Raw genomic sequence first — 23,074 nt, 5'->3', positions numbered from 1 at the left:
ATTGTTGTAGGGCAATGATCACCTCTGAGGTATTGTTGTAGGTCAGTGATCACCTCTGAGGTATTGTTGTAGGTCAGTGATCACCTCTGAGGTATTGTTGTAGGTCAGTGATCACCTCTGAGGTATTGTTGTAGGTCAGTGATCACCTCTGAGGTATTGTTGTAGGGCAGTGATCACCTCTGAGGTATTGTTGTAGGGCAGTGATCACCTCTGAGGTATTGTTGTAGGGCAGTGATCACCTCTGAGGTATTGTTGTAGGGCAGTGATCACCTCTGAGGTATTGTTGTAGGGCAGTGATCACCTCTGAGGTATTGTTGTAGGACAGTGATCACCTCTGAGGTATTGTTGTAGGACAGTGATCACCTCTGAGGTATTGTTGTAGGGCAGTGATCACCTCTGAGGTATTGTTGTAGGGCAGTGATCACCTCTGAGGTATTGTTGTAGGTCAGTGATCAGCTCTGAGGTATTGTTGTAGGTCAGTGATCACCTCTGAGGTATCGTTGTAGGTCAGTGATCACCTCTGAGGTATTGTTGTAGGTCAGTGATTAGCTCTGAGGTATCGTTGTAGGTCAGTGATCAGCTCTGAGGTATTGTTGTAGGACAGTGATCAGCTCTGAGGTATTGTTGTAGGTCAGTGATCACCTCTGAGGTATTGTTGTAGGTCAGTGATCACCTCTGAGGTATTGTTGTAGGTCAGTGATCATCTCTGAGGTATTGTTGTAGGGCAGTGATCACCTCTGAGGTATTGTTGTAGGTCAGTGATCACCTCTGAGGTATTGTTGTAGGGCAGTGATCACCTCTGAGGTATTGTTGTAGGGCAGTGATCACCTCTGAGGTATTGTTGTAGGGCAATGATCACCTCTGAGGTATTGTTGTAGGTCAGTGATCACCTCTGAGGTATTGTTGTAGGTCAGTGATCACCTCTGAGGTATTGTTGTAGGTCAGTGATCACCTCTGAGGTATTGTTGTAGGATCACCTCAGTGATCACCTCTGAGGTATTGTTGTAGGGCAGTGATCACCTCTGAGGTATTGTTGTAGGGCAGTGATCACCTCTGAGGTATTGTTGTAGGGCAGTGATCACCTCTGAGGTATTGTTGTAGGGCAGTGATCACCTCTGAGGTATTGTTGTAGGGCAGTGATCACCTCTGAGGTATTGTTGTAGGACAGTGATCACCTCTGAGGTATTGTTGTAGGACAGTGATCACCTCTGAGGTATTGTTGTAGGGCAGTGATCAGCTCTGAGGTATTGTTGTAGGACAGTGATCACCTCTGAGGTATTGTTGTAGGTCAGTGATCAGCTCTGAGGTATTGTTGTAGGGCAGTGATCAGCTCTGAGGTATCGTTGTAGGTCAGTGATCGCCTCTGAGGTATTGTTGTAGGTCAGTGATCACCTCTGAGGTATTGTTGTAGGTCAGTGATCACCTCTGAGGTATTGTTGTAGGTCAGTGATCAGCTCTGAGGTATCGTTGTAGGTCAGTGATCAGCTCTGAGGTATTGTTGTAGGTCAGTGATCAGCTCTGAGGTATTGTTGTAGGTCAGTGATCAGCTCTGAGGTATTGTTGTAGGACAGTGATCAGCTCTGAGGTATTGTTGTAGGTCAGTGATCACTTCTGAGGTATTGTTGTAGGTCAGTGATCACCTCTGAGGTATTGTTGTAGGTCAGTGATCACTTCTGAGGTATTGTTGTAGGACAGTGATCAGCTCTGAGGTATTGTTGTAGGTCAGTGATCACTTCTGAGGTATCGTTGCAGGCCAGTGATCAGCTCTGAGGTATTGTTGTAGGTCAGTGATCACTTCTGAGGTATTGTTGTAGGACAGTGATCAGCTCTGAGGTATTGTTGTAGGTCAGTGATCACTTCTGAGGTATTGTTGTAGGTCAGTGATCACTTCTGAGGTATCGTTGCAGGCCAGTGATCAGCTCTGAGGTATCGTTGCAGGTCAGTGATCAGCTCTGAGGTATTGTTGTAGGTCAGTGATCAGCTCTGAGGTATCGTTGCAGGCCAGTGATCAGCTCTGAGGTATCGTTGCAGGCCAGTGATCAGCTCTGCTCCAACACTGACAGAACTCGTGTAATTAACAGTCAGTACACACTGGAAGGAGGCTGGAGTCTGCACCACTGGTGTTGAGTGGCTCACCAAGGTTTAATTCTCCACGCTATATGTTGGTAGGTAAAAGGACACAAGTGCAACTAATGTGACATTTTATTGTGGCAACGTTTCGCTCCGGGGAAAGTTGCCAGAGTAAAACGTTCTTCAACATTTACACCTTGTTTCCCTCCGTTCTTCAACATTTACACATTGTTTCCCTCTGTTCTTCAACATTTACACATTGTTTCCCTCTGTTCTTCAATATTTACACCTTGCTTCCCTCTGTTCTTCAACATTTACACTGTTTCCCTCTGTTCTTCAATATTTACACCTTGCTTCCCTCTGTTCTTCAACATTTACACCTTGCTTCCCTCTGTTCTTCAACATTTACACCTTGCTTCCCTCTGTTCTTCAACATTTACACCTTGCTTCCCTCTGTTCTTCAACATTTACACCTTGCTTCCCTCTGTTCTTCAACATTTACACTGTTTCCCTCTGTTCTTCAACATTTACACCTTGTTTCCCTCCGTTCTTCAACATTTACACCTTGTTTCCCTCCGTTCTTCAACATTTACACCTTGCTTCCCTCTGTTCTTCAACATTTACACCTTGCTTCCCTCTGTTCTTCAACATTTACACTGTTTCCCTCTGTTTTTCAACATTTACACCTTGTTTCCCTCCGTTCTTCAACATTTACACTGTTTCCCTCTGTTCTTCAACATTTACACCTTGCGTCCCTCTGTTCTTCAATATTTACACCTTGCTTCCTTCTGTTCAACATTTACACCTTTGTGTGTGTGTATACTCACCTATTTGTACTCACCTATTTGTGGTTGCAGGGGTCGAGTCACAGCTCCTGGCCCCGCCTCTTCGCTGATTTCTACTAGGTCCTCTCTCTCCCTGCCCCATGAGCTCTATCATACCTCGCCTTAAAACTATGTATGGTTCCTGCCTCCACTACATCACTTTCTAGGCTATTCCATGGCCTGACTACTCTATGACTGAAGAAATACTTCCTAACATCCCTTTGATTCATCTGAGTCTTCAACTTCCAATTGTGACCTCTTGTGTCTGTCCCATCTCTGGAACATCCTGTCTTTGTCCACCGTGTCTATTCTGCGCAGTATTTTATATGTCGTTATCATGTCTCCCCTGACCCTCCTGGCCTCCAGTGTCGTCAGGCCGATTTCCCTCAACCTTTCTTCGTACGACAATCCCCGTAGCTCTGGGACTAGTCTTGTTGCAAACCTTTGCACTTTCTCTAATTTCTTGACGTGCTTGACTAGGTGTGGATTCCAAACTGGTGCTGCATACTCCAGTATGGGCCTGACGAAGATGGTATACAGAGTCTTAAACGAATCCTTACTGAGGTATCGGAACGCTATCCGTAGGTTTGCCAGGCGCCCGTATGCTGCAGCAGTTATCTGATTTATGTGCGCCTCAGGAGATATGCTCGGTGTTATACTCACCCCCAGATCTTTTTCCTTGAGTGAGGTTTGCAGTCTTTGGCCATCTAAACTATATTGTGTCTGCGGTCTTCTTTGCCCTTCCCCAATCTTCATGACTTTGCATTTGGCAGGGTTAAACTCAAGGAGCCAGTTTCTGGACCAGGCTTGTAGCCTGTCCAGGTCTCTTTGTAGTCCTGCCTGATCCTCGTCCGATTTTATTCTTCTCATTAACTTCACATCATCTGCAAACAAGGACACTTCTGAGTCTATCCCTTCCGTTATGTCGTTCACATATACCAAGAACAGCACAGGTCCTAGGACTGACCCCTGTGGAACCCCGCTTGTCACAAGCGCCCACTCTGACACCTCGTCGCGTATCATGACTCGTTGTTGCCTCCCTGTCAGATATTCTCTGATCCATTGCAGTGCCTTTCCTGTTATGTGTGCCTGGTCCTCTAGCTTTTGCAGTAACCTCTTGTGAGGAACTGTGTCGAAGGCCTTCTTGCAGTCCAAAAATATGCAGTCGATCCACCCCTCTCTCTCTTGTCTTACTTCTGTCACCTTGTCAAAACTCTAGTAGGTTTGTGACACAGGATTTTCCTTCCCTGAAACCGTGCTGGTTGTCAATTATACACTTGTTTCTTTCCAGGTGCCCCACCACTCTCCTCCTGATGATCTTCTCCATGACCTTGCATACTATACACGTTAGTGATACAGGTCTGTAGTTTAGTGCCTCATGTCTGTCTCCCTTTTTAAAAATTGGGACTACATTTGCCATTTTCCATACCTCAGGGAGTTGCCCAGTTTCAAATGATGTGTTGAAGATCTTTGTTAATGGCTCACACAATATTTCTGCTCCCTCTTTAAGGACCCACGGAGAGATGTTGTCTGGTCCCACCGTCTTTGAGGTGTCAAGTTCGCATAGCAGCTTCTTCACCTCCTCCTTGGTTATATGTACCTCATCCAGCACTTGCTGGTGTGCCCCCCTGTTCTGATTTCTTGGAGTCCTACTGGTTTCCACTGTAAATACCTCTTTAAATCTCGTGTTGAGCTCCTGACAAACCTCTCGGTCGTTTCTTGTGAATTCCCCATCACCCTTCCTCAGTCTGATTACCTGGTCCTTGACTGTTGTTTTCCTCCTGATGTGGCTGTACAACAGCTTCGGGTCAGTCTTTACTTTTGATGCTATGTCATTTTCATATTGTCTCTGAGCCTCCCTTCTTATCTGTGCATATTCGTTTCTGGCTCTTCGGCTGATTTCTTTATTTTCCTTAGTTCTCTGTCTTCTGTACCTTTTCCATTCTCTAGTACACCTAGTTTTTGCCTCCCTACACCTTTGGGTGAACCAAGGACTCGTTCTGTTCTTCCCATTATTTCTGTTTCCCTTGGGAACAAACCTCTCCTCTGCCTCCTTGCATTTTGTTGCCACATAGTCCATCATTTCTTATACTGGTTTTCCTGTCAGTTCCCTCTCCCACTGAATGTTTTGAAGGAAGTTCCTCATGCCTGAGTAGTTCCCCCTTTTGTAGTTTGGTTTTCCCAGCCTATTCCTGCTACTCTCTCCACTTGGAGCTCAACTATGTAGTCGAAGCACAGAACCACATGATCACTAGCTCCCAGGGGCCTTTCATACATGATACCCTCGATGTCCGAACTACTCATGGTGAATACAAGGTCCAACCTTGCTGGTTCATCCTCTCCTCTCTCTCTGGTAGTGTCTCTAACATGTTGATGCATGAGGTTTTCCAGTACCACATCCATCATCTTGGCTCTCCATGTTTCGGGACCCCCATGGGGCTCCAGGTTTTCCCAGTCAATCTCCTTGTGATTGAAATCACCCATAACTAGTAACTTTGCTCCCCCCACGTGTGCTCACCTGGCCACCTCGGCTAGTGTGTCGATCATTGCTCTGTTGCTCTCATCGTATTCTTCTCTTGGCCTCCTGCAGTTCTGTGGTGGGTTGTACATTACTGCAATTATCACCTTATGTCCCTCAGACTTGATTGTTCCTACTAAGTAGTCCCTTTCGCCCTTGCCATCCATTCCTTCCATTTTCTCAAAACCCCACTGGTTTTTAATGAGCAGTGCAACTCCTCCTCCCCCTCTCCTCCCTCTGTCTTTCCTGAGGATTTGATATCCGGATGGAAAGATTGAATCTGTTATTATTCTTGTGAGTTTTGTTTCTGTGAGTGCTATTATGTCTGGGGATGTCTCTTAGATTCTTTCGTGCCACTCCTCGTACTTGTTTGTTATTCCATCTGCATTTGTATACCACACCTTCAACTTCTTTTCTAAGACTGTGGTCTGGGAGGTATATTGGGGTTGGGGAAGTGGGAGACCTGGTAAGGAACTATGGGTTGTTGCTGTGGGGGTGGAGTTTGTAATGTAGTGGGTGGGGGCATTGTGTGTGTGTGTGTGTGTGTGTGTGTGTGTGTGTGTGTGTGTGTGTGTGTGTGTGTGTGTGTGTGTGTGTGTGTGTGTGTGTGTGTGTGTGTGTGTGTGTGTGTGTGTGTGTGTGTATGTGTGTGTGTGTGTGTGTGCGTGTGTGTTACAAGAGAGAGGGCGTTACTCGGGAAACAGTTTCCGTTATAATAGCCTTATATTAGTCGGGAGACTAAGCTTAGTCTACTTATGGGTAAATCCGCCACTATATTGACCCACCGGAAAACTGATATATTTTAGTCCTGGCCATATGAGCACCATCAGCAACAACAGAAGCAGCAACAGGAACACCAGCAACAGCAGCAGTAACAACTGCAAAAACAATGCCACCTACATCAGCAGTAACAACAGCAACTGAGTGGAGTGAATAAGGAAAACTTTTGTGTTTGGTAAGGTGAAGGTGGTCTAACAATCTCTGTGGCTATAAGCAATGACATCCACACACAAAAGAATTTAAAAATAATGGGCTGAAGAGAAAAACCTTTTATGTACGTTCCTTTTGTTGTTGTTTTTAGGTTTAAAATTTATCGACTGTACGAGGGACAATAAGGCTAAATTTCTAATGCACAACACTGGGCAACAATACTTTAATTCTTAAATAGTTATTACTTATTAAAGTAAACTCTGTATATATACAATGACATACACACCACCGGAGCAATCAGACCAGCAATTTCGTGAAGCAGGTGGTGCATCGGGTTTGTCTCAGGGCGAGTCAGCTTTGTTGGCGCTCGAGTTGGCTAAACTCAATCTTGAAATGACTAGAGAGCAACGTGCATTTGCCAGAGAGGAGTTTGATCGAGGGAAATACACGCCCCTTAGTGTATATATTATTGATATACAGTCCCCCATTGTCTACATACACAGGAAAATACACGCCCCTTAGTGTATATATTATTGATATACAGTCCCCCATTGTCTACATACACAGAGGTACACGCCCCTCTGTCTACTTACAATGAGGTACACTCCTCTCTATCTATATACACTGAAATAAACACCCCATCGCGTATATGCAGAGATACACACCCCATAGTGTATATACACAACCTCTGGTATATATATATATATATATATATATATATATATCTATATATATATCTCTCTATATATATATATATATATATATATATATATATATATATATACAAACGCACACTGATAGACAACCCATGTTGTATATATACACTGATACAAAGCCCATGGTGTATGTAAACTGAGACACAAGCCACTTAGTGTGTATACCAGGGTATTCTCACGTTATACACATTGTGTAAACTTTGTGTTATGATTTACTGGGAAGATTCAAAATATTTCTTGTAATTCAGGACAAACAATTCCTTCACAAACTTCACAGAAAATATTTATTAAGCCTTTTATTGATGTTAATATTTCAAGAATTTTTCATATTATTGTCCATACTAATCTAAGATGGTCTTTATTACTCCCAGGATCCTTATTACTTTTCTTCTTACTCCCATGTTCCTTATTACTCCCACCTTTTATTATTCCCTTATTCCCATGTTCCGCTTACTCCCACTTTTTTTATTCCTACTTTCCTTATTACTCCCACGTTCTTTATTACTCCCATGTTCCTTATTACTCCCACTTTATTACTCACATGTTCCTTATTACTCCCACTTTCCTTATCACTCCCAATTCATTACTCCCACTTTATCACTCCCACTTTATCACTCCCACTTTATCACTCCCACTTTATCCCTCCCACTTTACCACTCCCACTTTACCACTCCCACTTTATCCCTCCCACTTTACCACTCCCACTTTACCACTCCCATTTTATCCCTCCCACTTTACCACTCCCACTTTACCACTCCCACTTTATCCCTCCCACTTTACCACTCCCACTTTACCACTCCCATTTTATCCCTCCCACTTTACCACTCCCACTTTACCACTCCCACTTTATCACTCCCACTTTACCACTCCCACTTTACCACTCCCACTTTACCACTCCCACTTTACCACTCCCACTTTACCACTCCCACTTTACCACTCCCACTTTACCACTCCCACTTTACCACTCCCACTTTACCACTCCCACTTTACCACTCCCAATTTACCACTCCCACTTTACCACTCCCACTTTACCACTCCCACTTTACCACTCCCACTTTACCACTACCACTTTACCACTCCCACTTTACCACTACCACTTTACCACTACCACTTTACCACTCCCACTTTACCACTCCCACTTTACCACTCCCACTTTACCACTCCCACTTTCTCCCTCCCACTTTACCACTCCCACTTTACCACTCCCACTTTACCACTCCCACTTTACCACTCCCACTTTACCACTCCCACTTTATCCCTCCCACTTTACCACTCCCACTTTACCACTCCCACTTTATCCCTCCCACTTTACCACTCCCACTTTACCACTCCCACTTTACCACTCCCACTTTACCACTCCCACTTTACCACTCCCACTTTATCCCTCCCACTTTACCACTCCCACTTTATCCCTCCCACTTTACCACTCCCACTTTACCACTCCCACTTTACCACTCCCACTTTACCACTCCAACATTATCCCTCCCACTTTACCACTCCCACTTTCTCCCTCCCACTTTACCACTCCCACTTTACCACTCCCACTTTACCACTCCCACTTTACCACTCCCACTTTATCCCTCCCACTTTACCACTCCCACTTTATCCCTCCCACTTTACCACTCCCACTTTACCACTCCCACTTTCTCCCTCCCACTTTACCACTCCCACTTTACCACTCCCACTTTACCACTCCCACTTTACCACTCCCACTTTACCACTCCCACTTTACCACTCCCACTTTACACACTCCCACTTTACCACTCCCACTTTATCCCTCCCACTTTACCACTCCCACTTTACCACTCCCACTTTACCACTCCCACTTTACCACTCCCACTTTATCCCTCCCACTTTACCACTCCCACTTTATCCCTACCACTTTACCACTCCCACTTTACCACTCCCATTTTATCCCTCCCACTTTACCACTCCCACTTTACCACTCCCACTTTACCACTCCCACTTTACCACTCCCACTTTACCACTCCCACTTTACCACTCCCACTTTACCACTCCCACTTTACCACTCCCACTTTACCACTCCCACTTTACCACTCCCACTTTACCACTCCCACTTTACCACTCCCATTTTATCCCTCCCACTTTACCACTCCCACTTTACCACTCCCACTTTATCCCTCCCACTTTACCACTCCCACTTTACCACTCCCACTTTACCACTCCCACTTTACCACTCCCACTTTATCCCTCCCACTTTACCACTCCCACTTTACCACTCCCACTTTACCACTCCCACTTTACCACTCCCACTTTACCACTCCCACTTTACCACTCCCACTTTACCACTCCCACTTTACCACTCCCACTTTACCACTCCCACTTTACCACTCCCACTTTACCACTCCCACTTTACCACTCCCACTTTACCACTACCACTTTACCACTCCCACTTTATCACTCCCACTTTACCACTCCCATTTTATCCCTCCCACTTTACCACTCTCACTTTACCACTCCCACTTTACCACTCCCACTTTACCACTCTCACTTTACCACTCCCACTTTACCACTACCACTTTACCACTCCCACTTTACCACTCCCACTTTACCACTCCCATTTTATCCCTCCCACTTTACCACTCTCACTTTACCACTCTGACTTTACCACTCCCACTTTACCACTCCCACTTTACCACTCCCACTTTACCACTACCACTTTACCACTCCCACTTTACCACTCCCATTTTACCACTACCACTTTACCACTCCCACTTTACCACTCCCACTTTACCACTCCCACTTTACCACTCCCACTTTACCACTCCCATTTTATCCCTCCCACTTTATCCCTCCCACTTTACGACTCTCACTTTACCACTCCCATTTTATCCCTCCCACTTTACCACTCCCACTTTATCCCTCGCACTTTATCACTCCCACTTTACCACTACCACTTTATCCCTCCCACTTTACCACTCCCACTTTACCACTCCCACTTTACCACTCCCACTTTACCACTCCCACTTTACCACTCCCACTTTACCACTCCCACTTTACCACTCCCACTTTATCCCTCCCACTTTACCACTCCCACTTTACCACTCCCACTTTACCACTCCCACTTTACCACTCCCACTTTACCACTCCGACTTTACCACTTTACCACTCCCACTTTACCACTACCACTTTACCACTCCCACTTTACCACTCCCACTTTACCACTCCCACTTTATCCCTCCCACTTTACCACTCCCACTTTACCACTCCCACTTTATCCCTCCCACTTTACCACTCCCACTTTACCACTCCCACTTTACCACTCCCACTTTATCCCTCCCACTTTACCACTCCCACTTTACCACTCCCACTTTACCACTCCCACTTTACCACTCCCACTTTACCACTCCCACTTTACCACTCCCACTTTACCACTCCCACTTTACCACTCCCACTTTACCACTCCCACTTTATCCCTCCCACTTTACCACTCCCACTTTACCACTCCCACTTTACCACTCCCACTTTACCACTCCCACTTTACCACTCCCACTTTACCACTCCCACTTTACCACTCCCACTTTACCACTCCCACTTTACCACTCCCACTTTACCACTCCCACTTTACCACTCCCACTTTACCACTCCCACTTTACCACTCCCACTTTACCACTCCCACTTTACCACTCCCACTTTACCACTCCCACTTTACCACTCCCACTTTACCACTACCATTTTATCACTCCCACTTTACCACTCCCACTTTACCACTACCAATTTACCACTCCCACTTTACCACTCCCACTTTACCACTCCCACTTTACCACTACCATTTTATCACTCCCACTTTACCACTCCCACTTTACCACTACCACTTTACCACTCCCACTTTACCACTCCCACCTTACCACTCCCACTTTACCACTCCCACTTTACCACTCCCACTTTACCACTCCCACTTTACCACCCCCACTTTATCCCTCCCACTTTACCACTACCACTTTACCACTCCCACTTTACCACTACCACTTTACCACTCCCACTTTACCACTACCACTTTACCACTCCCACTTTACCACTCCCACTTTAACCCACCCACTCCCACTTTATCCCTCCCACTTTACCACTCCCACTTTACCACTACCACTTTACCACTCCCACTTTACCACTACCACTTTACCACTCCCACTTTACCACTCCCACTTTACCACTCCCACTTTACCACTCCCACTTTACCACTCCCACTTTACCACTACCACTTTACCACTCCCACTTTACCACTCCCACTTTACCACTCCCACTTTACCACTCCCACTTTACCACTACCACTTTACCACTCCCACTTTACCACTCCCACTTTACCACTCCCACTTTACCACTACCACTTTACCACTCCCACTTTATTCCTCCCACTTTATCCCTCCCACTTTACCACTCCCACTTTATCCCTCCCACTTTATCGCTCCCACTTTATCACTCCCACTTTATCACTCCCACTTTACCACTACCACTTTACCACTACCACTTTACCACTCCCACTTTACCACTCCCACTTTACTCCCACTTTACTTTACCACTCCCATTTTATCCCTCCCACTTTTCCACTCTCACTTTACCACTCCCACTTTACCACTCCCACTTTACCACTCCCACTTTACCACTCCCACTTTACCACTCCCACTTTACCACTCCCACTTTATCACTCCCACTTTACCACTCCCACTTTATCACTCCCACTTTACCACTCCCACTTTACCACTCCCACTTTACCACTCCCACTTTACCACTCCCACTTTATCCCTCCCACTTTACCACTCCCACTTTACCACTCCCACTTTACCACTCCCACTTTACCACTCCCACTTTACCACTCCCACTTTACCACTACCACTTTACCACTCCCACTTTACCACTCCCACTTTACCACTCCCACTTTACCACTACCACTTTACCACTCCCACGTTATCCCTCCCACTTTATCACTCTCACTTTATCACTCCCACTTTATCCCTCCCACTTTACCACTCCCACTTTATCACTCCCACTTTACCACTACCACTTTGAGAGTAAGACACATGTGCAACATCTGGGTATCTTTATTGTAGACGTTTCGCCATCCAGTGGCTTTATCAATACAAATTCTAGGACATAACTTGAAGACAGTAGAACTATGTACAGAAGATGAGGTAATCAGTCCCTCAACCTAGGAGTAGGTGCGAACAGCACCATAGTCGTGGAGATTCTGAAGCAGAAGAAAGAATCCTGGCGCTTATATAGTAACGTCAGGTGAAGCAGACGAGGGCAAATTCACTGGTAGGCGGGATTCCCCAGTGGAAGTAGGTCCTTCCCAAAGAGATGGGAAGGACCTACTTCCACTGGGGAATCCCGCCCACCAGTGAATTTGCCCTCGTCTGCTTCACCTGACGTTACTATATAAGCGCCAGGATTCTTTCTTCTGCTTCAGAATCTCCACGAATATGGTGCTGTTCGCACCTACTCCTAGGTTGAGGGACTGATTACCTCATCTTCTGTACATAGTTCTACTGTCTTCAAGTTATGTCCTGGAATTTGTATTGATAAAGCCACTGGATGGCGAAACGTCTACAATAAAGATACCCAGATGTTGCACATGTGTCTTACTCTCATCTTGTCGGTATTATATACCATTCGTACACACTACCACTTTACCACTACCACTTTACCACTCCCACTTTACCACTCCCACTTTACCACTCCCACTTTATTCCTCCCACTTTATCCCTCCCACTTTACCACTCCCACTTTATCCCTCCCACTTTATCACTCCCACTTTATCACTCCCACTTTATCACTCCCACTTTACCACTCCCACTTTACCACTCCCACTTTATCCCTCCCACTTTACCACTCCCGCTTTACCACTCCCACTTTATCCCTCCCACTTTATCCCTCCCACTTTACCACTCCCACTTTATCCCTCCCACTTTACCACTCCCACTTTACCACTCCCACTTTATCCCTCCCACTTTATCCCTCCCACTTTACCACTCCCACTTTATCACTCCCACTTTACCACTCCCACTTTATCCCTCCCATTTTACCACTCCCACTTTACCACTCCCACTTTACCACTCCCACTTTATCCCTCTCACTTTACCACTCCCACTTTACCACTCCCACTTTATTCCTCCCACTTTACCACTCCCACTTTACCACTCCCACTTTATCCCTCCCACTTTACCACTCCCACTTTACCACTCCCACTTTATCCCTCCCACTTTATCCCTCCCACTTTACCACTCCCACTTTACCACTCCCACTTTATCCCTCCCACTTTACCACTCCCACTTTACCACTCCCACTTTATCCCTCCCACTTTACCACTCCCACTTTACCACTCCCACTTTATCACTCCCACTTTACCACTCCCACTTTACCACTCCCACTTTACCACTCCCACTTTACCACTCCCGCTTTATCACTCCAACTTTACCACTCCCACTTTACCACTCCCACTTTACCACTCCCACTTTACCACTCCCACTTTACCACTCCCACTTTACCACTACCACTTTACCACTCCCACTTTACCACTCCCACTTTCTCCCTCCCACTTTACCACTCCCACTTTATCCCTCCCACTTTACCACTCCCACTTTACCACTCCCACTTTACCACTCCCACTTTACCACTCCCACTTTACCACTCCCACTTTATCCCTCCCACTTTACCACTCCCACTTTACCACTCCCACTTTACCACTCCCACTTTACCACTCCCACTTTACCACTCCCACTTTACCACTCCCACTTTATCACTCCCATTTACCACTCCCACTTTACCACTCCCACTTTACCACTCCCACTTTACCACTCCCAAATACCCACTTTACCCTCCCACTTTACCACTCCCACTTTACCACTCCCACTTTAGGGTCCCTCCCACTTTACCACTCCCACTTTACTGGTAACACTCCCACTTTACCACTCCCACTTTATCCACTCCCACATTACCACTCCCACTTTACCACTCCCACTTTACCACTCCCACTTTACCACTCCCACTTTATCACTCCCACTTTACCACTCCCACTTTACCACTCCCACTTTACCACTCCCACTTTACCACTCCCACTTTATCACTCCCACTTTACCACTCCCACTTTACCACTCCCACTTTACCACTCCCACTTTATCACTCCCACTTTACCACTCCCACTTTACCACTCCCACTTTACCACTCCCACTTTACCACTCCCACTTTACCACTCCCACTTTACCACTCCCACTTTACCACTCCCACTTTACCACTCCCACTTTATCACTCCCACTTTACCACTCCCACTTTATCCCTCCCACTTTACCACTCCCACTTTACCACTCCCACTTTACCACTCCCACTTTACCACTCCCACTTTACCACTCCCACTTTACCACTCCCACTTTATCACTCCCACTTTACCACTCCCACTTTATCCCTCCCACTTTACCACTCCCACTTTACCACTCCCACTTCACCACTCCCACTTTACCACTCCCACTTTACCACTCCCACTTTACCACTCCCACTTTATCACTCCCACTTTACCACTCCCACTTTACCACTCCCACTTCACCACTCCCACTTTACCACTCCCACTTTACCACTCCCACTTTACCACTCCCACTTTACCACTCCCACTTTATCACTCCCGGAGCTTATATAACTTTCAGAAAATGAAGGTATATGGCATATGTCTTGCTTTCATGGTATTAAAATATTGGAGAAATCATTCATAAAGTTGTGTTAAATATGAGGGATTTTTGCGTCAGAAATGTTGGCAGTTAATTCATGACCCATAAATATCACTATCTGATTCCCAGAGATTTAGGCAAAGTGTTTCATTTCCCTTATTTTAATGATCGCTGAGACATTTGAAAATTATATTCTATAAACCACTGATACGGTTCCAAACGTAGTGTTCGTTAGTGGTCGTGGCTTCGTCGTGTTCATCAGTGGTCGTGGCTTTGTCAGTGGTTGTGGCTTCGTCAGTGGTTGTGGCTTCGTCGTGTTCATCAGTGGTCGTGGCTTTGTCAGTGGTTGTGGCTTTGTCAGTGGTCGTGGCTTCGTCGTGTTCATCAGTGGTCGTGGCTTTATCAGTGGTTGTGGCTTTGTCAGTGGTTGTGGCTTTGTCAGTGGTTGTGGCTTTGTCAGTGGTTGTGGCTTCGTCGTGTTCATCAGTGGTCGTGGCTTTGTCAGTGGTTGTGGCTTCGTCAGTGGTTGTGGCTTTGTCAGTGGTTGTGGTTTCGTCAGTGGTTGTGGCTTTGTCAGTGGTTGTGGCTTTGTCAGTGGTTGTGGCTTCGTCGTGTTCATCAGTGGTCGTGGCTTTGTCAGTGGTTGTGGCTTCGTCAGTGGTTGTGGCTTCGTCGTGTTCATCAGTGGTCGTGGCTTTGTCAGTGGTTGTGGCTTTGTCAGTGGTTGTGGCTTCGTCGTGTTCATCAGTGGTCGTGGCTTTGTCAGTGGTTGTGGCTTTGTCAGTGGTTGTGGCTTCGTCGTGTTCATCAGTGGTCGTGGCTTTGTTAGCGGTTGTGGCTTTGTCAGTGGTTGTGGCTTTGTCAGTGGTTGTGGCTTCGTCGTGTTCATCAGTGGTCGTGGCTTTGTCAGTGGTTGTGGCTTTGTCAGTGGTTGTGGCTTCGTCGTGTTCATCAGTGGTCGTGGCTTTGTCAGTGGTTGTGGCTTTGTCAGTGGTTGTGGCTTCGTCGTGTTCATCAGTGGTCGTGGCTTTGTCAGTGGTTGTGGCTTTGTCAGTGGTTGTGGCTTCGTCGTGTTCATCAGTGGTCGTGGCTTTGTCAGTGGTTGTGGCTTTGTCAGTGGTTGTGGCTTCGTCGTGTTCATCAGTGGTCGTGGCTTTGTCAGTGGTTGTGGCTTTGTCAGTGGTTGTGGCTTTGTCAGTGGTTGTGGCTTCGTCGTGTTCATCAGTGGTCGTGGCTTTGTCAGTGGTTGTGGCTTCGTCAGTGGTTGTGGCTTTGTCAGTGGTTGTGGCTTCGTCGTGTTCATCAGTGGTCGTGGCTTTGTCAGTGGTTGTGGCTTTGTCAGTGGTTGTGGCTTTGTCAGTGGTTGTGGCTTCGTCGTGTTCATCAGTGGTCGTGGCTTTGTTAGCGGTTGTGGCTTCGTCTTCGTAAGTGCATCTGTTAGAGGGGTAGATCAGTATTTGGTTACAGAGAAACATGACATGAAACTCAATAAAAGAACACTTAACTTAAAACCGGAGGGATCTGAGTTGGATAGTGAGGCAGAGCGACACGTAATGATGAGTCTCTCTACACCTGTTGTCCCTGGTCACCTAACAGCAAAGAGGTACCAGGGTGATAGGTGACTGTTGTGGGTAGCATCCTGGGGAGGGTTTTATTTATCTGAAGGCTGGGATCCGAAGTGAAATCAGACAGTATAATAGATCATAACCTTCAGGTGCCTCCCTTCTTCCCTACCTTCCTTCCTCCCTCCCTCTATTCTTCCCTTCATTCTTCCTTCCCTCCTTTTCTCCCTCACAGTGATAATGACTTTCTCACTAAGGTCTCCCTACGTGGTTCTCTCCCTCACTAAGGTCTCCCTCCCTGGTTCTCTCCCTTACTAAGGCTTCTCTGCCTCACTAAACTCTCCCTCCCTGGTTCTCTGCCTCGTTAAGCTCTCCCTCCCTGGTTCTCTCCCTCACAGTGCCCACTGAGGGTGATGGCAGCGTCATCAAAGAGATACTCAACAAGCCTCAGCGTCGACCAGAGGAACTTCGCTCTTGTAGTAAGTATACATAAGGGTGATTACTCTGGCTCACTTACCCTCTTTTCTAGTCACTTTCCTCAGGATACTTTTCTAGTCACTTTCCTAGGGGTATTTTTCTAGTTACTTTCACTTGAATACTTCCCCGCGATCACTTGTATTATCCCAGTCACCTTAAGTTGACAATTCTCTAATAATTCGCGTACAGTTACTTTCCATTTTATTTGAGGACAGTACATAAATATTTTAGCAGAGACTTTCTAATGATTACTTTGAAACACAAACATAGAAGAGCACTGCGGTAGGTCTACTGGCCCACGATAAGCATGCAGTAGGCCTACTGGCCCACGATAAGCATGCTTACTGATATTTAACCCATCCTTTAGTAGGTCTACTGTCTCTCCTACTTACCTAAGGCACTGTCTCTCATACTCTCCAAGGGCAATGTCTCTCCTACTTTCCAGAGGCACTGTCTCTCCTATTTTCTAGAGGAACTGAATCTTCTACTTTCCAAAGGCACTGTCCTTGTTTTCAAAATGCACTGTCACTCCTTCTTTCCAAAGGCACTGCTTCTCCTACTTTCCAAAGGCACTGTCACTCCTACTTTCCAGAGGCACTGCCTCTCCTGCTTACTAAATGGAGTGTCTCTTCTCACGGCACTGGAAACATTTCTGCCACTTTCCTACTAACTCGATCACTCATAACTGAGATATTCAATTAATCTTGGTTCAGCATTCTTGGGCAGTGATGCTGTACATCATGTCTCGATAAATTGATAAACCTTACATACTACCAGCCAGCCAACGTTCTCACCAGCCAACGTTCTCACCAGTAGTTACAAACACTGAAGACAGAGCACCACCAGCAGAGTTCTGCAGGTGCAGCTGCAAGTAGACATTCACAAACAATAAGCAATCTGACACACACACTCGCCCTCTCACCCAATAACACTCACACACACTCTCCCCCTTACTCGCTGAAAAGTTTTCTCATAAAACCCACATTATGTAACCCAGGAGAATGTCTTACCTAGCACAGTATCAATACTTCACCCACACACTGTTTACAACACTGTGATCATTCTACTGACATTAATATAAAAGGCTTCCCCAGACTTAGTAAATTTGCATCTTAATGCAAAAATTTAAAAAGAGCTCGGCTCTCTCTCTCTCCCTCTCGTGGAAAATAACTGAATAAAAAGCCTTTAGTTACAGTTGCTAATTAATAACAACAATAGTTAGTATTACAATCATCAGTTGAAGTATAAACACTAATAATAATAATAGCCTCGCCAGCAAAACACCTCACCTTCCTTCAAATCCACTCTACCTTCCATATGGGTGTATCGTTGGTCTTGGCTTCAGTACTGCTGGAGAGCAAGAAATTTATAATAACTTGTGGATGTGCTTACTGGATATAAGGAAGAAGGGAAGCTATACCTAGGGACGAGCATAAAGGATGAAGAGGTACTTTATATGAGACAAAAAGGGGACAAGAGGGAGTGTAACAATTACGTGGGACTAATTCTGTTGAATATAGCGGGTAAAGTGTGTGGCAGAATTGTTATGAAAAAGTTAGGGAAAAAGACTGTATGATTGTAATAGAACAAGGTAGATTAAGAAGGGAAGGGGAGGTGTGGAGCCAGTGCTTATCTTAGTGCATGTAATAGTACTTAGATAAGAGTGAATAGAACTGCAATAGAACAAGGTAGGTTAGGAAAGGAAGGGGAAGTGTTTATTTTAGAACATGCAAGTAGTACTCAGATAAGGGAAAGTAGCTGCTTGATGCATGTATGTATTTAGACAAGACATATGGGAGGATAGGAGAGCGATAAGACAGGTGCTGATAATGTATGCAATAACACAGATGGTAGTAACAAGGTCAAGAAGAACACGAGGATAGAAACCCGAGAACGTCTCGAATACTTTCTCATTTTATAGAATATATTGCTGGAGTTTCTAGTATCTAGAAGGCCATAACTAGCAAGCAGATCAAGAAACACAACCCAGTCAACCTATACACTTTAGATATTAAATAAACATAATAACATTCCTTCACAAATACATTAATTCTCACATTTACATCTCAAATTGTTACTAGAATGTTTAAGGAAAATGAAATATATGAAGTGACTGTTGTTTTCTGCACTGAACTGATGCACTTCATCCTAAACATATTAGTAAAGTTAGTGAAACGCGAGACATGGCACACTTTAAAGTCAGTAAAGTGTCAGTCCTGTGGTGCTCATACGTATCATGCGCCTGTTTCATGGTATGAATGGGAGATACCAGGAGCGGCTCCACTAAGGTGAAATTTGTATGATCCTGGGATCACGTGCTTGTCTGATCCTGGGCTCGCGTCTTACTATGTATCTTTCTGGGTTCCCGCCTCGCTATGTATACTTCTAGGCTGGCATCCCACTATGTATGATCATGGGATAACATCTCACTATGTATGATCATGGGATCACATTCCACTATGTATGATCATGGGATAACATTTCACATGTATGATCATGGGATAACATCCCACTATGTATAATCATGGGATCACATTCCACTATGTATGATCATGGGATAACATTTCACATGTATGATCATGGGATAACATCCCACTATGTATAATCATGGGATCACATTCCACTATGTATGATCATGGGATAACATTTCACATGTATGATCATGGGATAACATCCCACTATGTATAATCATAGGATCACATTCCACTATGTATGATCATGGGATAACATTTCACATGTATGATCATGGGATAACATCTCACTATGTATGATCATGGGATCACATTCCACTATGTATGATCATGGGATAACATTTCACATGTATGATCATGGGATAACATCCCACTATGTATAATCATAGGATCACATTCCACTATGTATGATCATGAGGTCACATTCCACTAAAATACGTTTAACTTTTCATAATTACAGTAATATTCCGTACAAAGTTTTACAATTGTACATACGTGGAGATCTCTGACTTACTACCTGCATTATAAACTGTGTGTGTGGGGGGGGGGATGTACTCACCCATTTGTGGTTGCAGGAGTCTAGTCATAGTTCCTGGCCCCTCCTCTTCGCTAGGTCCACACTCTCCCTGTTCCAAGAGCCTTATCGTACCTCATCTTAAAGCTATGTATGGATCCTGCTTCCACTGCTTCACTCTCCAGGTTGTTCGTGTGTGTGCGTGTGTGTGTGTGTGTGTGTGTGTGTGTGTGTGTGTGTGTGTGTGTGTGTGTGTGTGTGTGTGTGTGTGTGTGTGTGTGTGTGTGTGTGTGTGGTCACCAGCGTGTGCGTGTACATTCAATCTTTCACTTAAAACTCTCTCGGGTCGTCCTATGGTTTTCTTACAAGAAGAATCAAAGGTGCGCCCCTATAGGAAGAGCCACACCTGGGGTCACTACCCCAGCCACACCTGGGGTCACTACCCCAGTCACACCTGGGGTCACTACCCCAGCCACACCTGGGGTTACTACCCCAGCCACACCTGGGGTCACTACCCCAGCCACACCTGGGGTCACTACCCCAGCCACACCTGGGGTCACTACCCCAGCCACACCTGGGGTCACTACCCCAGCCACACCTGGCGTCACTACCCCAGCCACACCTGGGGTCACTACCCCAGCCACACCTGGGGTTACTACCCCAGCCACACCTGGGGTTACTACCCCAGCCACACCTGGGGTCACTACCCCAGCCACACCTGGGGTCACTACCCCAGCCACACCTGGGGTCACTACCCCAGCCACACCTGGGGTCACTACCCCAGCCACACCTGGCGTCACTACCCCAGCCACACCTGGGGTCACTACCCCAGCCACACCTGGGGTTACTACCCCAGCCACACCTGGGGTCACTACTCCAGCCACACCTGGGGTCACTACCCCAGCCACACCTGGGGTCACTACCCCAGCCACACCTGGGGTCACTACCCCAGCCACACCTGGCGTCACTACCCCAGCCACACCTGGGGTTACTACCCCAGCCACACCTGGGGTCACTACCCCAGCCACACCTGGCGTCACTACCCCAGCCACACCTGGCGTCACTACCCCAGCCACACCTGGGGTTATTACCCCAGCCACACCTGGGGTCACTACCCCAGCCACACCTGGCGTCACTACCCCAGCCACACCTGGCGTCACTACCCCAGCCACACCTGGGGTTACTACCCCAGCCACACCTGGGGTCACTACCCCAGCCACACCTGGCGTCACTACCCCAGCCACACCTGGCGTCACTACCCCAGCCACACCTGGGGTTACTACCCCAGCCACACCTGGGGTCACTATCCCAGCCACACCTGGCGTCACTACCCCAGCCACACCTGGCGTCACTACCCCAGCCACACCTGGGGTTATTACCCCAGCCACACCTGGGGTCACTACCCCAGCCACACCTGGCGTCACTACCCCAGCCACACCTGGCGTCACTACCCCAGCCACACCTGGGGTTACTACCCCAGCCACACCTGGGGTCACTACCCCAGCCACACCTGGCGTCACTACCCCAGCCACACCTGGCGTCACTACCCCAGCCACACCTGGGGTCACTACCCCAGCCACACCTGGGGTCACTACCCCAGCCACACCTGGGGTCACTACCCCAGCCACACCTGGGGTCACTACCCCAGCCACACCTGGGGTCACTACCCCAGCCACACCTGGCGTCACTACCCCAGCCACACCTGGGGTCACTACCCCAGCCACACCTGGGGTCACTACCCCAGCCACACCTGGGGTCACTACCCCAGCTGGATCAAGCTGGGGTAGTCTTAAGTCTTATAAAGCTGTTTTCACATGAATGAAGATTATAATCATGCAAATGAGGATGGTATTTACATCTAGTTGTGAGTGGGAAATTGTACGTCTTCTGTGTCGACGTTTTTGTTAAGAAAAATCCTGATTCTTTATTTCGAGGAGGAGGAGGAAGAGGAAGAGGAAGAGGAGGAGGAAGAGGAAGAGGAAGAGGAGGAGGAAGAGGAAGAGGAAGATGAGGAGGAGGAGGAGGCGGTCAGTGGAACAGAAAAGGACTGATATAAATAACATATGACTTTACTGACGTGGGAATAAGTTTACTGACGTGGGAATAAGACTTTACTGACGTGAGAATAAGACTTTACTGACATGGGAATAAGACTCCTTGACGTTGGAACAAGACTTTCCCAACTGGAAATAAAACTTTACTGACGTGGGAATAAAAGACTTTACTGACGTGGGAATAAAAGACTTTACTGACGTGGGAATAAAAGACTTTACTGACGTGGGAATAACACTTCCCCTACAAGAGGCTCTTCACTTACAATTCCTCTTCAATTATTTCTCACGTCAACTCAATTATTTTTCCATTTACTCTAGTATGTCGTCCCACTGCCAGCCTCTCTCTCTCCTCTCCTGCCATCTGTTGTGCCTCTCAGTTATCTAATTCCCTCCTCTCTTCTCTCTCTCCTTTCTAGTTAGTGTCTCTCTCTTCATTCTGTTTAATGTCATCAGTGACTCTGGTTTCTTTGTCCCTTCATTAAGCCTCTCTTTCTAGTCTTCTATTATCAGTTGAGTCATTATTGTGATTGTTCAAGGGCTGTCTCCTCCTATTACTGTATGAGCCTCAAACATATCAACAAGGAATTCACATAAAACCCACACTTACCAGAGGAACCTTATGATAACGTTTCGGTCAGTCCTGGATCATTGTCTAGTGCTGAATCTGACACTTGTGCAACCCTTTGGTATCTTTGTTGTGAATACGTTTCGCCAACCAGTGGTTTCCTCGGTCCAATACAGAGACGAATAGTTTCAGAGCAGGAGTTTGAGGTAATTAGTCCCTCAGCCTGGAGTCGATGTGTTCAGTCCAATGTAACTGAGAATTCTTGGTGACCTGTTTCTGCCACGGTATTGTGACCTTCTTATTCCTCATAAACAAAGAATGATAGTGAGAAACAAGGAATGGAGGGAGGGAGGTGATAAGAAAAAGAGGGAGGTAATAAGCAGGGAAGGAGGGGAAAAAAGGTCACCTTGAGTAAGAGAAGAGGTGAGAAATATGTAACTGAGGGAAGCGTAGATGCTGCTCTCAAGAGTAACGTGTAGATGAAATAAAGCACAGGACGTTAGGGTATCTAAATCCATTCAGACAAGCGACAAGATAAATTGTGATTTAAATGGAATTAAACACCAGATACATCACTTAAGAATCTCTGAAGAAACAAATGAAGTGGACGGGAAAAACTTGGTGGATAAAGTACACATAACTTTAGGAGCCATCTAACATATGCAGCCACATTCAAACTAAAGACGAATATTCAAAGTAG

The 23,074-nt window shown here is 46.3% G+C and overlaps 1 protein-coding gene across 2 annotated transcripts in view; it reads left to right on the top strand.

Annotated features, from left to right (window-relative positions):
* The window catches only part of LOC138853557 (relaxin receptor 2-like), a 260,550-nt gene that overhangs the window by 158,159 nt on the left and 79,317 nt on the right, over nucleotides 1-23,074 (top strand). For both annotated transcript variants that reach the window (XM_070090958.1, XM_070090957.1), the window contains exon 4: nucleotides 16,692-16,772. In XM_070090958.1, the coding sequence (XP_069947059.1) occupies nucleotides 16,692-16,772 (81 nt within the window). The remainder of the gene's footprint in view (nucleotides 1-16,691; nucleotides 16,773-23,074) is intronic.

The sequence above is a fragment of the Cherax quadricarinatus genome, chromosome 33 (assembly GCF_038502225.1).
Source record: "Cherax quadricarinatus isolate ZL_2023a chromosome 33, ASM3850222v1, whole genome shotgun sequence".
Classification (NCBI taxonomy): domain Eukaryota; kingdom Metazoa; phylum Arthropoda; class Malacostraca; order Decapoda; family Parastacidae; genus Cherax; species Cherax quadricarinatus.
This window is presented reverse-complemented; position numbering and strand designations above follow the sequence as displayed.